At 39.2% G+C, this 17,763-nt stretch overlaps 1 protein-coding gene across 6 annotated transcripts in view; it reads left to right on the forward strand.

Annotated features, from left to right (window-relative positions):
* The window catches only part of PLPPR1 (phospholipid phosphatase related 1), a 216,109-nt gene that overhangs the window by 102,827 nt on the left and 95,519 nt on the right, over positions 1-17,763 (forward strand). For 2 of the 6 annotated variants that reach the window (XM_081067818.1, XM_081067820.1), the window contains exons 1-2: positions 10,770-11,066; positions 11,241-11,348. In XM_081067818.1, coding sequence (XP_080923944.1) covers positions 11,286-11,348 — 63 coding nt within the window. In that variant the 5' untranslated portion in view covers positions 10,770-11,066; positions 11,241-11,285. Of the gene's footprint in view, positions 1-10,724; positions 11,067-11,240; positions 11,349-17,763 lie in introns of those variants that run through there. The other 4 variants (XM_081067816.1, XM_081067819.1, XM_081067817.1 and 1 more) reach the window with 3 other exon arrangements.

Consider the following 17,763-nt stretch of genomic DNA (forward strand, 5'->3'; position numbering starts at 1 on the left):
TTACTTAACTTGAACCTCAGTACCCACAACTGAAAAATGAGGATAAAAGAATATCCAGAACATCTGGAATGAAGATGTAATGAGTTAGTGCATGTTATATCCTGTGGTACTGGGTCTCCAGGAAACAATCTTTCTGTTGGCTGCAATTTTCACTTTTCAGCCAGGTATGTCTACGTGATTAAACACAGCCTGACAGTGTTTTATCTCCACCCCAAAAGCAGGAAGATCATCTGCCTTGCCTTTGTCCTAACACAAAATTGATGTAAGATTTTTGGACTGCACTCAGACTGTGTTACTATAAAGTCCTTAAATAAAATGCTTTGGTTAGAAACAACTTTGGCTCATCCACAAATCAGTGACAATGGTGCCTGGCTTCCCAAGGGCAAAGAAAATGATTTTGTGACTGACTTTATTTACTTAGGGAAGAACTTGTGAATTTTATGCCAACAGCCTATGTACACATTTCTGCAGCTGTCTATCCCCTTTTTCAGAGCTGTTGTGGCAAAGTCCTCTAGCATGAAGTGCTAAACTCAGGGGAATTAGATTTATTAGTTTATTATTAAGTTTGGGACATTCTAGCCTCAACCTTAACCACTGCCTTTAATTTTCATGTTTTGGGGTGGCTTCTAAAATCTCCAGGGCTTGACCTCTCACATTGCCAGCATTGGCCCATTACTGAGCTCTACACGCTGTTTTTATTTTGGGGTTGCCCAGATAGCTTTGCTCTGTGTTGTGGAGAATGTGGTTAATTAAGAGCTTCAGGCAGAACCCAGAAGTGTTTCAATTTTTCTTGTTTGGTTCATTGCTCCCCTTATCTCATTATCCACATTTTTCCTCCAATCTCAAGAATGAATTTGCCCCTTATAAAGCCTTGCTGGATGAAATGTGGTCTGCATACTGTTACCTGCGTGATAGCCTTATGGGTTCTCTAGGAGGAAAAAAAAAGTGAAGTTAACTCATACTCAAATCTGAAGCTTTTCTGAAAATTGATGGCAACAAATTAGATGTCCTGGGAATTAGCCAAAGCTCAATAATTAATAATCTTTTTACCAGGGTGAAGAAGGAGAATGTTTAATATGTATTGCTAATGTTCTCTAAAAATAGTCCCTTCTTATTAAGCGGAACAGTAGTGTTTCCCTAATTGGTGGTGTCTGGACACTGAAGGGAAAGGTAGAAAACTGAACTGAAAGTGCTGAGTATTAAGGGCTTTCATTCTACAAATGTTTACAGAACACCTGGGATATGCTAAACACTACACACATTGTGTGATTTACCCCTTATAATAATTACCCCCATACAACCACAACAATACAAAGAAAAGGAACACAGCGAAGTTCAGGGACTTAACCTAATTTACATACTTGGTTCCAGTTGTGACCTGGGTCCAGATCCACAACCGTCAGGCTCTAAAACCCGTGCTCAAGTCCATGGAACTATGGCTTTTTCGTCGAGATGCAGTTACCTTTACTCCCATGATGAGGGTTACGGCTAAGCCAAGGAGGAAATCCTGCCATTCCGGAAGCATTGTGACATTAGGCTGCTGCTCAGGTTGTTGGTGAACCTGACCAGGTTTCACTGTGTAGGTTACAAGCTAGCAAAGTACAGAGAGACAGGTGGACATGTTGGTGAGAACATTGCAACAGTGTTAAGTTCTTCCCCAAGTTTGTTTATAGATAGCAGCATGGTCAGTCAGCAAATAGGAGCCTTCTGTAGGCCAGGGGTGTGATTTACATTCTTAACCAATTGTAGGTTGGGCTACAAAACAAAGCATTGGAATTATTTTTACCATCCTATGAAGTGTGGAGTTTCAGTGAGATACAAAAGAGAATGAGGAGCCTCTTAAATATAGTCATTGAATGTATCTTGGTCCACGACTCCTGGAAGTTCTTTTAAATTTAGAAAAAACTCAAGGCTTGTGTCAGGGAATCACAATCCCTGGATGCTTGCTGGACTCTAAAAAGAACCACTAACCAGTGAACTAACCATTAGACAGAAGGCCGATGACCAGGGATGTAGGTTAAGCCTTTTGTTTTCTTTTTCATTTTTCGGAAGAAGTGGATGTAGTGACTAAGTGACTTTGAGGTCAGACACCTAGATTATAAAATCCGATTCTGACATTTGCCAATTATTGTGATCCTGGGTGCTCTGCTTAAACTCTCTGTTAACTGTTTCCCCTTCAAAATGAAGTTCATAACTGGATCTATTTCATAGGGTTTTTCTGAGTATTAAATGAGTTAGTAAGTCTTATATGAATCTTGGTATTGCCTTCATCCCTTTGATCCTGATCTTTTGACAGCTTTTTAAGTGTTTCCACAAAAAAAGAAAAAGGAAGGAAAACATAAAGTACTTAGTGTTTTGGTTTTTTGTTTTGTTTTTAGTAATTTCAGCAACAGGACAGGTGAAACTATGATCCAAAATTGGGTTGCCCGTTGTTTGATTTCATGCATTTTCATTCTAATGTAAATTTTTATGAATTGACTCTGCTTTCATCACAGGGTCTTTTGAAGATATGACAATTTTAATACGGACAGTATTTGCTAACTGCCAACGGGGCGTTAGTGCAGAGGTGGTTACGTGAGAGAGAGAGGGTGTTGGAGCTAAGGCAAACTTTTAATCACCTCTTCGACAGTTCTCCTTGGAACAACCATAAGTGTTTACCAACGTTGCCATTTAGTTGTGAGACACTCAAAAGCTTCTAAATCAGATCACTCTTGTACTTTACAATCCAGAAGGATAACCCACATACCCACCGAAAGTTAACCTAGAATGTAGGTGTTTGGTTGAAAAATAAAGAACACAATAGGGAAATCATGGCCTAGAAAGGGGCTACGAGATTGCCTTACCCCCTCCTGTCACTGATGTCCTAATGTCACCTGTAATTAACCACCACAGCAATGGCTCAGATAGTACACTGTGTGGCATATTGGCAGAGCAAAACATGATGGTTGTGACTGGTGGACTGAACTAAGAAGGCTTCCTGATAGAGGCAGAAACTGAAATGTGACTTGAAAAATATGTGGAAATTGGAAAGGCAACAAGAATATCAGGAAAGGAATTCATATGTATTTAGGGGCCCCGACTTATTAGGGGAATACATTTACAATGAGGTATTGATTCTTTTGTTTTCTTTAAGCATGGTGTCTTAAAAGGTATTATAGTATCAGGAAGTGATTCTTGAGAATCGTCTGTTCTACACTGTGCCTGATTCTGGGCCAGATGAAACTGAGAGGACACAATTGTTGAGATTCAGGAGAAAAGACTGAAGAGGAGTTTGCAGGTGATTTAGCAGAATAAACAGAAAGCTGTTGCTCACCTGTTCGTCACTCCTGAAGACAGCACAGGAACAATGTGTTTTGGTTTGAGGAATTTAAATAAGGAAAGGCATTTTCACATTCCCATCACCCCCACTTTAATCAGTTACTAAATCTTATTTGCTCTTGTAATATTTTCTTGAATTCACTCACTCTGTCTCTATTGCATTCTCCTTAAGTCAAGCCACCTTCTCCTCTTATCTAAGTGATCACAGGGGCCTTCAGGTGCCCACCTCACCATATTTGTTCTTGTCCCACTGTCCCTAACCACTCTCTGTATCCTGAACAAGCTTTAGCAAAAGCAAATCAGTGCATGGCAGTTTTCTTCCTTAAAACCTTTCAATAGTTTACTAGTACCCATATTCTTAGAACTAAATCCAGATGTTTTAACCTGGCCTACCTGGCCCTGTGTCATCTGGGCCCTCTCTCGTCTAGCTTTATCACGTCCCCTTGCTTGTGCTGTTCATGTTGCGGCCATGTGGTCATGCTGTCTCTCCTTTCAGGAGCTTCCCAAATACGGTTCACACCCACCCTCTTAACTCCTGTGCACCCAAAGATCACTTCTTCAGGGGAGACTTTCCTGGCTCCCTAGACTGTTTATAGGTTAACCCCATTACCCGTCTCAGAGAGACATTGTTTTTTTCTCTCACTTTTAATTATTTGTTTAATATTATCTTTCCAAGATACACTCGTGGTATAATTGGTGAACAAAATAGGCAAGGAGTCGCGAAACTTACATTCTCCAGCTGGAGAAAGATAATATACTAAGCGATATGGTATGTTAAACAACCAGTGGTGGAGGTAAAAGAGAAAGTAGATATAGGGTAAGAAGGATCAGGAATGCTAGATGAGGCATGCAGGTTGCAACATTGAAAAGAATGGTCGGCACAGCTCCATACTCTATGCTAATAAATTCAAGAAGTAGTATATGTGAAAGGTAAAGCTATAACCTTGTAAAAATCCTGGCATGGAATAGTAAGCCCTCAGTACATGTTGATCAAAGAGATGAGTGGGCCCTTTTGTCATTATTATTGCACTCATTCAAAATTCTCAGGTTGCTTCAGTCAAGGAATATATGCAGTCCTCCCTGATTGCGCAGAGTGCCGGCCGCTGAGACTTCTGCCCGTGTTGCCTGAGTCCTTCCCTGACGTCTCCCACGGTGAAAGGGAATTTCTCTCACTTCTTTTTCCTGTCTCCTGTGAGACTCCAACAGGGCCCAACAGAGCTAATTAACCTGTCATGAGGGCACAGGGGCTTCCCGGCAGTGATTTCTGAGGGCACCCCACGACTGAGGATCTAATGACAAAAGCAAAACGGCTGTTCCAGAGAGTTGACAGGAGGATAGATTTGCTATCTTAACTCATGATCTCGGTCTGTCTGTCTATCTATCTATCTATCTATCTATCTATCTATCTATCTATCTATCTATCTATCTATCTATCTCTTTTCCTATCGTCTCTTCTGAAAAACAAGCCACTTGGCTTCCGGACAGCTTAGCCTTACGTTGGAAAATGCAGCCTTCCTTGGAAGCACAACAGTATCTTAGCCTCCCCGCTGCTCAGAACAGCTTGTGACGTATATCCCCGCAGGCAAGACCCTAAAGGGCTGTCTAATATCCTGGAACCACCACCCCCTGAAGGACTTCCCTGTACCTTTTCTCTCGATTTTTACTCTCTAGGGGCATTGCCTCTCTTCTCCAGCCAATTTCTCACCCTGGATTGATCTTCTGCTTTTTCTCTCTCCACTTAATTAGTGATTCCATCCCTTGAATCATTAGAACCACTGTGGCCCTGGAGACGAGGACCAGAAGGGAATTCAAAGGGACATATAGAGGAACCAATGACTGGGAAGTCTTAAAAAGAACTCTGGTGCCTCTCACCTTAATAAGATATATTCCCCTCCTAGGCCACTTCAGAGAGGCCCAGACTCAAACAGGAGCTCCTATTTACCTCTCCTCCTTGCTTGTCTTAAAAATACAAAATCTGTATTGAAGCCAGCTCCTACGTGGTTCTAATTACTTCTCACGTAAATGATAGTGGTCCCTACCAAGTCTCCCTAAGCCAGCAGTCACCTACCACCACCTGTCGGACATTCTGTAAGCCAAAGGAAATGAAGAGAATTCTTCACCTTTAGTCTCCTCTGTCCTACAACACAGGTGATGACAACATCATTGTGAAGTTTGTTGTTGATATCTGCAATCACTTTTGAAATTTGAACACCAGAGCCAGATGCAAGAGAACACAAATACGTATGTTTAAGCATCACATTCACTACTCTTCAACTGAGAGCAATCACAGCATATTCTCTGCCTGTTTTCTCCCCAGACTTTAAGCTGGGCCCAACTTTTCCTGGAACTTACCTGATGTCTGTGCCCTTCTGGGGTGCATAGGTACGTGTGGGTCCCTGTGTCCCTGTCTCTGTGTCCTCGTGTGTTCTTGCTCCAGTGCTTCAAGGTTGCAGTTTAACTGAGCATCAAAACTTCATTTCCTTCCAGCCTTTGGTTTTATTGAAGGAAACATTAGCTACTTTATAATTAAGAAAAGCTCTTTGTGCCATGCTACTTTTTCCAGCTGTTTTCTCCCCCCTGGTGGAAAATCAGGGGTATGCCATGTCAACAATTTTAAAAGAAAATAGGGCAACGCCCTGCTCAGGTGGACATTGTGTTTTCCTACTAGCAGTGCTCCTGGCAGTGGCCCATAAGATGGTCCAGGGTACCCCTTCCCAGCAGCATGTCCTCTGCTTCTTTCCAACTGCTTCAGGCCACGTGCTGAGCTTGGAGTCAGCCGCATCCTTGTGCTCCTCGGTATATTTGATTAAGGCTCATACGTTTTAAAGCTGCGATCAAAGTGATTTTTTTTTTTAACCATCAAGAAGACCCAGAGGTATAATTCAGTGAAATAGTTTCATTTTTACATTTTGAAATCAGCTCCGGTTTACATTTTGATTACTAGGCCTTTCAAACACTTTGTTTCATTGTTCTTTGGGTCCAAGGTATAGTGGGTCTTAGCTCGTGGCAACAAGCAGAAGGGATTGACTCAACGCCTACGTAGGACCCTATTGTTGAGTTCATGCAAAATCTAGGCGGACTGAACCAAGAGCTACATTCGGACTGGGTCAGGATCTAAGGAACTGACTCAGGGCAATTGTGAAATCAAACGATGGAGCTGGCAACTTAGGCACATTGTTACTGTCAACAATTGTGTACCTACTATGTGATGGGCACTGTGCAAGGTGCTAGTGTTACAGTGCCAAGCAAGACAAACGTGGCCCTGGCCACATGGAGCAAAGCTGACTGGCAGTCTAGAAAAGGAACAGATATGAAACAATTTTATGATAAATACTATGAAGGAGGATAATGAAAGTATGATAGAGAGATCTGAACCAGTCAGGGCAGTTAAGGAAACTGTCCCATTGAAAATGGTGTTTAACTGTAGATCTGGAGGACAGACAGACATTTGCTAGGCAAATATGGAAGAGGGAAGAGTGCTCTATGAGGCAATATGTTAGAAGACCTGGAGGTGAGAAAGAGCTTGGCATGTTGCAGAAACTGAGTGGCTGGAGTATAGAAAGGTTGGGGTGGGCATGGGGTGGAGATGTTGCAAAATGGAACTGGAGATGTTTAACAGAGTCGAAAGGTACTGCAAGCGCAGCCATTAGCCAGGCGACCTTCTGCCTCAGTTCTGAGAGGCCCAGCAGCAGGGACCCTAGACGTCAAGTAATAACTTTGGTGTCAGGAGGCAATGGCTGTCTTACAGACTGTCCATTTAAGCTTAGGGCTAAAGTGTGAGCCAGACATACTTGTAAGTTCAAAAGATTCCCATAGGTAAATGAAAGAGCTGAATCGTAGTCACTGAGTGAGGCCCAGACAGGAAAGCAGGGTTGGAGAGAGACTGAGGTGCTAGAAGAGTTATTCATCAGAATTAACCTTAGGGACAAAGCTACTGACTCGTCATCAGGACCCAGGCAAGTATAAGTCCCGAGGGAACCAAAAATGATCTGTGGGTCTACAAAGCCACTTAAGAACAATGTGGGGGCCTGGGTATCCTCACAGGGTCCCTGTATCCTGTGTATTTTATAAAGATTTGACTCGATTCTGGATTTCCTTGGATTGTGGGTCTTGTGTGCTTTGTATCTCTCAGCCTTAGTCTGGGCTGGTTTAAGGGCTGGACCATGGACCTAGCTGTGAGACACTGTGTAGGGGAGATACATGGGAAAAAAGGGGAATGCTAATGCCACCCCCTCATTACATATGGGTCCTCACACTGTCATTCTGTATAAGATTTGAAAAGCATCTCTAAAATAACATATTTCTCTTGAAAGCCTCAGTAACGCCTTCTTAAATCCCACACCATCTTATGAGGAAATCTATTTTGCACTCATCTACAATCCCATTTAATTTGTTCCTATCTCTTACAGTCTTTGTTGCTTTAAAAAAAGGCGGGGGGGGGGTGGGTTCCAGCTTTGGGAAACTAAATGCAAATTGTGATACTGGTTAGAGATCATGTACTGAATAGAAATAATCCAGAACAGTGAGATGTAGCTCAGCGCCAACAAGGAAGTTAAATTTAATTTGTTCCTATCTCTTACAGTCTTTGTTGCTTTAAAAAAAGGGGGGGGTTCCAGCTTTGGGAAACTAAATGCAAATTGTGATACTGGTTAGAGATCATGTACTGAATAGAAATAATCCAGAAGAGTGAGGTGTAGCTCAGCGCCAACAAGAAAGTTAAAGCCCATTTAACATGTGTTAAAGATGAGCTGGATTGGGGGATTATGGCTAACACATAATATATTGTTTCTAAGATATTTGATTTTACATAAAAAAATTAACTCTCACAACTCATTTTTTCTTACCTTTTAATTTTCCCTTTTCTATTGCAACCCCCACTTACCTCCAATTAAGACTTGGATCATATAGAAATAAGCCCTATCTTTCCCCTTTCTAGACATCATCTCATGTCCATCTTACACCAACCTAATTCTGAGTAACTTCTAGAAAGTTTCACCACTTTGAATGTTGTAAAACGCATGTCAGAGATGCCTTTGACAAAACCTGAGTCATGGATTGTGATGACAAAACCTACACCAGGGAAAAGCACACTGCTCACAGGCCCAGAATCTCATTAAATAGTCAGTATTCTGTATTAGACAAATTGAAAGGAAAAAAAACAATATAAGGAACTTTTCAGTGCCATGTTGGATGAGGAATATTTTCATACCAGAGTTATTAATGAATCCAGTTAAAATCCTCTATCTCTACTTAGTAAGTTAGGAGTCTTTTCATGGTTGTGGGGAACAGAAAGTATTCTCGGCCCTGTGTGAGCCCTGCCAGGTATTCACTCTAATCCTTTTGGATGGCGTCTCCCTGGTCGTTTCCTCCCAGGCTCATCAGTACTTTGCTGAACAGTCCAGGGGGAACCTCTGCACAGCAACCCAGCTCTCTGAGCAGCATTCTCCGATCTGGTGCTCTGTCTTGAGACCTCCAGTTTTTTAGGCCTCCTTACATTCCCAGCTCTATCTGCTCAACTCAGAGAGACCACCAGCCAATTTTCTGGGCTCCCCCTATCAGTGTGTGGCCTGGAGTCTCTCTCCAGGCAGTAAACTAAGGCAATCATAGGGCTTACTTCTTTTGGTTCCCATATTTCAAGGATCAGTGCTCTTTATTGCCTCACGTCCTGTGTCTTAAACACCATGGTCTCAATTATTTTGTCTGCATGTTTTAGTCATGTCAGGCGTGAACTCCAGTCAGGTATTTTGTCTTGGCTGAAAGCAAAGACAGGGTTGTTTTAAGTTTGTTTAAGATCGTTTTTGACACTCATTTTTTGAGGGCCTGCTTCATATGATGATAAACACATAAAGAGTAATCTGACAGTCAATTTTTATTTTGTGGCAAAATGAAAATTTAAAACTTTTCTCTTGAAGTTATTTGTCTGAGTCACTAATTTAAAATTTATACTCATTATAGTTTCTCTGCAAAGGGATTTTTAGAATTTAGAAAAATGTACTTGCCAATCATTTTTAAATGCATTAAATTGTTATGAACACTAAATTGTTAATTAGTGAAGTTGTGAAAATTGTCCATTTCTAGGCATATATTCACATATTTATTCATTTGGTTTTGCATAATTTGGGTGCCTTTTTGTTCCCCTCTTATATTTTCATAGGCTCTTAAATAGCTCACAGGCCCTAGGAATTGGGCCTACATAATACCTAATGGATAAAACACTCCTGCTTTCCTTTGGAATTTAGAGTGGTAGCAACTACGACTTGCAGGAGCTTTACTATCACCACCCCAGTCGTGGTCTCTGAGCTTGAGATGCCCTTCATTTCCCCAGATGTCAGTGAGGCACATCAATAACTTCTACATTTTTCCAATCAAGGAAAGGAATAATTAATATTCCTTTGGCAAAACTTTATCCCAGGTGAAGCAAGTTCTTCACCAGCTCAAAATTTCTCATGTCCTAGGGGCTCTGTTTTCTGTCCTCCTGAATTAAGAGTTCTCCACGAGGGGCCATCTCCACTCCCTATTCCTCTTCCCCCTTAAAGTGGATAACTGGCAATGTCTGGAGACATTTTTAGTTACCACAGCACAGGGAAGCGGAGTTGTTGCTATGGGTATCTCCTGGGTAGATGTAACTAAACATTCAACGATGTTGAGTATAACCCTGTGATTGGTGTGGATATAATATCACACATAATGTTAAATTTGATCAGAGAAAGTTTCAATCAACAAGTGAGAAGGTGGTATCTCCAAAAGGAAAGGAAATGTACTTGGGACAAGATAAGGAAGGCCTTAAAGATATAATTCAGTTTAAAATATTAACATTAATTCATGACGTTTAAGAAAAGCGCAGTTGGCTATTCATATGTCCTAGTCATCCTGTGTCACTCTTCATAGCACAGTCCATAAGAACAACTGGGAAGGAAGACACAGAAAAAGAACAAACAAAAAAGAATAACCATTCAGGGCAGATACCTGAAACATATTAAGTATTTCTTTGGATAGAGAATAAAAGGTATAATGGAAAATTATTTTTATGTGGCCGTGGAAGTTTAGTAAAAGTCTAAAATCTCTGTTGTTTTCTGGGTTTTTTCTTTTTTTGATTGTTTGTTTTTAAAGATGAACCCAAATGAACTGATCTCCTAATGAAATATTTTCAGTTCAAAATAGACAAAGATGTTCTAACAAATAGTTAAAAAAAAAAAATCTGTTGCCCAGCTACTCCTTTCTTATAAGTTAAGAGAATGTGTTATGGCACCAGTGTTTTGTCTTCTCTCTCTCTCTCTCTCTCTCTCTCTCTCTCTCTCTCTCTCTCTCTCTCTCTCTGTCTCGTGCGCGCATGTGCATACATGCACGCACACTCCCACAGGGCTGAAGGAACCCAGGGAGAGATCAGTGATGTATTAATCCAAAGTAGTTAATAGCTGTGTAGTTACGGGAAACCAGGGCAAAGAGTGGTCACACGGAAAGAAGACAAGGATGAGTGCCTCAGTACTAGATGTCAGCTCCAAAGAGAGAGGCAAGGGCAGAAACAAACAAGTCCCTAAGTTGTAAACTGGGAGGATCGGGCACAAAAAGAGGAGATCCATGCAGTATGGACAATAACAAATATTATGTAGCACAAACTGTGTTTCATGGCTTGAGGGCATTCTGCTGGGTTACTGTGCAGTACTGGGTAGTTAGAATTCTGTTAACTATAGCTAGGTGCACAAAGCCTCCCGATCTGGTCGTTTTGACTGTAAGACTGTTCATGGCTAGTATGTATTTTTTTATTTTCCCTGGAATGGTTATTTGTTTGTCTTGACTGTGCTGTAGATTACTATTTTGCATTGTTTGGATACAGCCCATAGGGTAGCCGATATTTTTATGTAAATACCCCAGGGACTGCTAAACATATGGTTCTTACACCATGCTACCTATTTCTGTTTCAGCCTGGACAATTTTAGACGGTGCAGCCTTGCTACATGGTGTAAGAAATGGCTGTAGGAAACAACACTCAGCGAAGTTATTCCATCATCCCGTGTTTTATATTTGTTGAGGTATGTGTGTGTTTTTTTAACCTTTATGGACAAATTGGAATAATAGTAGCAGTTTTTATGCTGAAAACTTGGGTTATTTTGTACAATTATTTAATCTTATAATTGATCATTAAATTTTGATAGCACAAATATGATAAAGAATTAATAAATTATACAAAGTATTTCTTGAATAGGAAGCCATAGAATAAGAAGGTTTATAAACTTCATCTATGGGGTACAAAAAATTGTATTTTATTATATTTCATTTATTTTCAGTGGTGACTTCAGTATATCGTCCATTATGAGGGCAGGATTTTAATTAAGTTGGTTTTTTACAAATCAATATCATGTCTCAGGAATTCAATAAACCAGGCAGTTTACAGATGATGATAGTTGATGGTCTTCTGCTGTGGAGTTGACGATCTCCAGTGGGTATTTTTCTTCAGTGTGGTATTGAGAGCTTGTATAATGTGCAGTTTCTTTTGGTCATGAATGATTTTATTGAGTTGCTCCAAGTTTGTACCAGCAAACAGTTTCTCCAGCATCTTTTTGTTTAAACTTCATGCACCTTCCCCGTTGTACCTCCCCCTCTATATTTTTGCTATAGAAGAGACAAAGACATGGGAATTTTTAGAAATTTTGAATCATATGATGCAAAAAAAAAAAAAAAACCTCTAGGTTATCTCAAAATCAGATTTTGATTTGCCAGAGATGATATTATTTCTGCCTTCTCAAGAGATAGGGCATCTAATGTGTTGTTTTTTTATCCTAAAGGTCAGGCTTAAAATACGGTAACAAAAGAGCTGAAAAGCGAGTTCCTGAGTTTCCTTTCTGGGTAACTGCCTGAGCAGCTTCTACATCCCAAGCGTCGGCTGTAGCATGTTCTAGGGTTGTGGGATCTTTTTAGCTGAGTGTGATAGAAACATGGATGTTGACCCATTTAATTACCCATGTGAAAACAGACACTTGGGTTAACCCCTACTTACATTAGCAGAAGGTACTTATGCAGTACGTATGTTGTTTACATACATCCTGTGAATCAATGCAACAAGTATGTTTATCCTCTACCTCTTGAAATAACTTTAGCTGTCTGTATAGTCAGTTGGATCGTTTTGAGCATTCTGACTTTGGGCCAAATATACATGTGTTTGACTGATCTTGAGTTTCATCTTATAGACATTCCTTGGTAGTTTATATGAACAAATTTACTTGCTGGGGATATTTGTGAACCTGTTCATATTGCAGAATCAGGTGGAAATAGAAGATTAGGTTGGGACAGAAGTGTTACTATACGTCAAGATATATATAGACTCAAGCTAAACTAAATCTCTGAAAGGTCAATGGAGAACTCATCTTTGACCATAAACACATATTCTCAATACTCTTCCTTTAACTTGCTATACAAGGCCAAGGGTAACTCCATTCAGACAATAACTATATATATGTATATTGGGGGTTCTCATTATTATTGTTCATATTGGAATTGTAATAAAGAAAAAGGAGTCCTTTCCCCTGCTGCTCATGAGGAAAAGGGTAGAAGGCTATAGCATTGCTTTTCAGTGTTAAAACTCTCTTTTGTTTTAAGTAAAATAGAACTGGAAAGTGAGCTAGGGGAAATTGGGGAATGAGTCATCTGTCATCATCTTTATCCTACCAGTAGCAATGTTATTTTACATTTTCTTAAAAATCAAACAGGAACCAAACCTCAAAGTAAGAGGTTTAATTTATTGCTGGAAGGTGTATCTCTGAAGATTTTCAGCTCACTAATGTGTGAATGATGAGCTTGACTGGTAGAGCAGGCAATGAGGGACATAAATCAGTCGTTCTGTGCCTTAACATGATACAAACATCAATGTAAGTCTAAAAATCTGGGAGAGGAAAGAGTTTATTCTTTTTCTTGTTATATTGTCATTCTTGTTTTGCATGGAAATTTAAGATATATCCATTATTCAGGAACAAGCAGGATAAAGAAAAAAAGGAAGTAGAATTAAGTAGAAATTGAGAAGGGTGAAGGTGAATCTCAAAGTGGCTCTCATGAGTCTCATGTATTTCATTCATCAAACACTTATTATCTACATTATTCCAGGCATTCTGATATAACAGAGATATCAGAAAATGGCCAAAAATGAATTGGTTAAAATATCAATTTGATCAATGAATATCTTTTCATGTTGTTTTTTAATTATGAAAGAATTCAAACAGAAAATAATACAACAGACATCCCTAGACCCACCATCAAGATCAAATGTTAAAATTTTGCCATATGTTCTTCAAATTTTTTTTTATTTTTCTATTCTGTCTTCTAAATTAGATTACTTAAGCTGTTTTAACCCCCCTTTATGTTGTAAATTATAGGTTCTGTTTCTATTCTTTAAAAGTTTACTCTTAAATTTTAACCTCAATTTTTTAAGTTCATATATTTAATCATTAGCTCTGTGCTTCTCTTAAACAATCAATAATGTCTGTAGGTCACTTTGAGATCTTGGATGTCATTCTAGATTTTTATTGTATTACTTACAATTTTCACTTAATTTTTTCAGTCATAGCTTCTTTGAATTTATCCACACATTTATCAGTGTTTTCACTGACCATTGCTCCTTTTATTCGTCTTCCTTCAAGGTTTAATTTTCTCATGAAATTTATCCTTTAGTAGTTTTTTCAGCAAGGGTCTAGTAAATCGTAAACATTCTTAATGTTTCTCTGAGGTTGTCTTTATATTACAATTAGTCTGGAATGGTCATCTAGCTGGGTACTGAATTCCAGATGGAAGGGTTTATTTTCCACCCTCAGAATTATCGCTGTGTTATTCCTTTCCCCTCCCTACTCCCCCAGACTTTATTGTTGCCGTGAAAACTCTTCTCTCTTATTATTGTTCTTAATAGGTAATGTACTTTCTCACTTCCTTTTACATTTTCCTTTTTTTCTTTGGTGCCCTGCAGTTACAGGATAACATGTCTAAATATGAATTCATACTGGCTAGGACTTGTTTAGAATATTGAATATGAAAAGTCATGTGTGCACCAATTCTATAAAACGCTCCGCCCTCACCTCTTCAGATATTCTCTCTCTCATTCTGTCCGTTCTCTTTTTCCTGCAACATCTATTTGATATGTTGGATCTTCTCAAACTTTCTATATTCAATATCTTTCAACCCACTTTTGTTTATGTCTAGAAGTTCTATGTACATTTTTTAAAAGCTGCCTGTTTTTTATAGTGTTTTTATGCTCACAGTTTTTCTTTCATGTTCTTTTAGATTATTCTGTTACCTGAAATTGTTGATATTCTAATCCTCCTGAATGTTGTTTCCGCTGTCTCTAGCTCATGGTGGATTATTTCCTCATTTATTTTTAGCTCATTTTTAGCAGAGCTTGCTTCTTCTGTAGGATTCATGTGAGCCTTGAGTTTTGGGGGATTTTGCATGCATGTTTCTTTTAGGCTTAGGCTTCTATATCCATAAGTCAAACTTGCACATTCCCAAAATACAATCAGTCCAAGTTCACTTCCTTGTTGTCTTCCTATGTCAGTGCTGGATTATATAGAACACTTTTTCTCTTCAGTGAAAAGCGAGCTTTCAGGAATTCTGCCTTTTACACGGGAGTCTCAGTTCCAACTCAAGTCTTCATGGACATGTCCTATCATCATGGACATTAAAGCCCAAATTCTCTCACTGATATTGACATGTGCCCTTTTTTCTACTCCCATCTAGGTTCACTGTCTCGTCAGTTTATTCAATTACTACTATTATTTCAGTACCCTTTTTGATTACCTATCAATTAAATAAAAAGAATGAAAGAAGGCTTACCATTGTTTGTAGATGTCTGCAGTGGAATGCTTTCATGCCATCTTTGTTCTGTGAATGCACTCATTCATTCAATACACACTTATTCAGTACCTGTTTTTTCTCCCCAAGCATTATGTGTTTTGCCTCTCTTGCAAACTATACATACTAAGTAGGCTTCTGTAACTTGGATCTCACCAAGTTTTTTGTAGAGTCGGGCTTGTTGGGCCATGAATGTAATGTGTGTGGACGATGGAGGGTGGGAATGAGAAATACGTAGTGCCCACAATGGAGCTTGGACATGCTTCTTTCTTGGTGATTTTAACTATGTGAGCACAGTTTTTGACTAGGGATGTTTTATTTCTGGCAGTTGATGAGGAAAATAAGTGCCAACTACCCTCCTCAATTCACAGTTGTTGACAAAGTAGGAGCCTGCTTGGGACCAAGCCAGAAGGTTGAAACAGTGGTAGAGAAGTTGAGAAAGCCACATGCAGCATACATAAAAGGTCTCACAGTAATAACAAGTCAGGAGAGCATTGCTCAGGGTAATCCTTGAATGTTACAAACCAAAATTAGAAGTGGAAATGACACTGATGAGAACAAAATTTGTAGATTTAAGAGAGTACCTATAGACAATAATGGGCTGACAGGGAGGGAATTAACAGCAGAATAGACAGCATAATAGATTGAGAAGTATGATTCGTAATGAGCAACACAGGTGGTTCCAGAAACGAAGCCCTTGAATGTTAGGTAGGATTCAGAAAAACGTCTCTTTTGTCTATCTCCCAGTGTCAGTTAACCATTAAATGGACCATGTGGGCCAGAGCCTCTTAAACAGAAAGCCCTTGGCAAGAGAATAGTGATTTTTAAAGACCAGAATATGAACTTTTCTATCACTACTGAGAAAGAGATCCAGAATCACTAGAATTCCAGGTTGTTCCACAACAATATTTGTGACCAACAGCTTTCAGCTCTTCACTGATATAGTTCTATTGGAGTAAGTGAAAAAATAGCAAATGCTCAAGTAGACAAAAGCTGGAGAAGTCAGAAGGTGTAGGGAAAGGCATAGAAAGTTAATAATTTTTAAATGAACATGAGGACATCTACTTTCTCATTTCTGCTCTTTGAACTCAATAATATTAATTGTGGGTGAGGATAAAGGAACTTACAATAAATAGCTAAAAAATAAAAATAGTGATCTACGTAATCAAAGACGCTCTCTGTGTTTTTCACCCATTGTCCCCCTTTCTCTTTCCTTCCCTCCCTCTCTCCCTTTCTCTCACAATATATTTCTGATCCCCACTCCCTCTCTCCCTGCTTTCCCCTTTCTCCTTTTCTCTGTCATTTAAGCAATCCCTCTCATACTCGAGGACCTACAAAGGGAGTATTTCCCTGGGGGAAAACACTAAGTTTGGTGATCGAAGTATCATTTTTCCCCTAAAAATAAGAATATGAGCTGTTTGTGGTTTCTGATACCCCCACAATCAATACCAAATGTATTTTTCCAAAATGCTTAGGACTGAGATATCCCTTTGACAAATCTTCCCAGATACCGATAAGAGTCCTCTCAAGATGATTTCACTGCATTCTCTATAAACTCATGAATAACTCAGTCAAGTCTCTTTCAAATATATTTGTGCTAACAGCAAAACTCTAAATGGAGCTTAGCTTCCTTGGCAGACAATATTAAGTGCCAGGAGTTTGGACATAATGAATGCAATTGTTGCTTGATATGTACAGATGTGACAGTTTTATCATTTTGAAGGTTGCTTGTACCTGCAATTTTTATTGCCTGTTTCTGACAACTCATTTTTCTCAGATTGAACCTACCAGGTGATTGTTATAAATCCTAGCCTGAAGATAAATAATCTCATGAAGTTCTGCAAGAACTTGATGATTCAGAGTGTTTTTCTCTGGGGCCAGAAGTTAAGAAATTTCACATTACCATTGTGGAAACTGAGTGCCATTTCCGTGCTTCTTTCGTTTTGTTTGCCTCAAGTTTTAAAAAAAGAATGAGTCTTGGCCTTGATTTCTGACCTTTACTTGCAGATGCTTAGGTTTAGCAGCTCGGGATACCTTGTTCCTGAGACTTAGATTGTTACTGTCTTAGATTTTTATCTTTGTCACACTGAGAAGTTTTTCTCATTTAATTTTTTTTAACTCAGCTGGTTCTTGCCAAGGAGAAAGTATCAAAAATCTCACCCTCATATATAATTTAGTAGAATGAGAAAATGATGTCAAAAGTACTGGGTTTCAGTCTGCCATTTATTGCTGCTGTAAACTTGAGAAACTTCTTTGGACCTCAGTTGCTTCATCTGTGAAATGGAAATAAAAACAACTTCCTCATGGGTATTTTTAAGGAAATAAATGAGGTAATGTACCTGAAAGTCATTGGCAAATAATAAGTGCTTAATAAGTGTTAACTGAAAATAACAGCTCTTACCCAATATAAAACAGATAACAACAAAAACAACAAACCAAACACACCCCAAAACCCTGACACTTAGGGAGAGACATTGGCAGTTTAGTCCCCAGATATACAACATTGCTGGGCTTAGGGAGACAGTGTTTTTAGAATATATCATATTGAGGTGCTATTCATAAGATTTCAAACAAAGCGATGAAAAATTTGTGGGTCTTCTAAATTGTAATGATAAA

Source organism: Rhinolophus hipposideros, assembly GCF_964194185.1.
Source record: "Rhinolophus hipposideros genome assembly, chromosome: 11".
NCBI lineage: Eukaryota > Metazoa > Chordata > Mammalia > Chiroptera > Rhinolophidae > Rhinolophus > Rhinolophus hipposideros.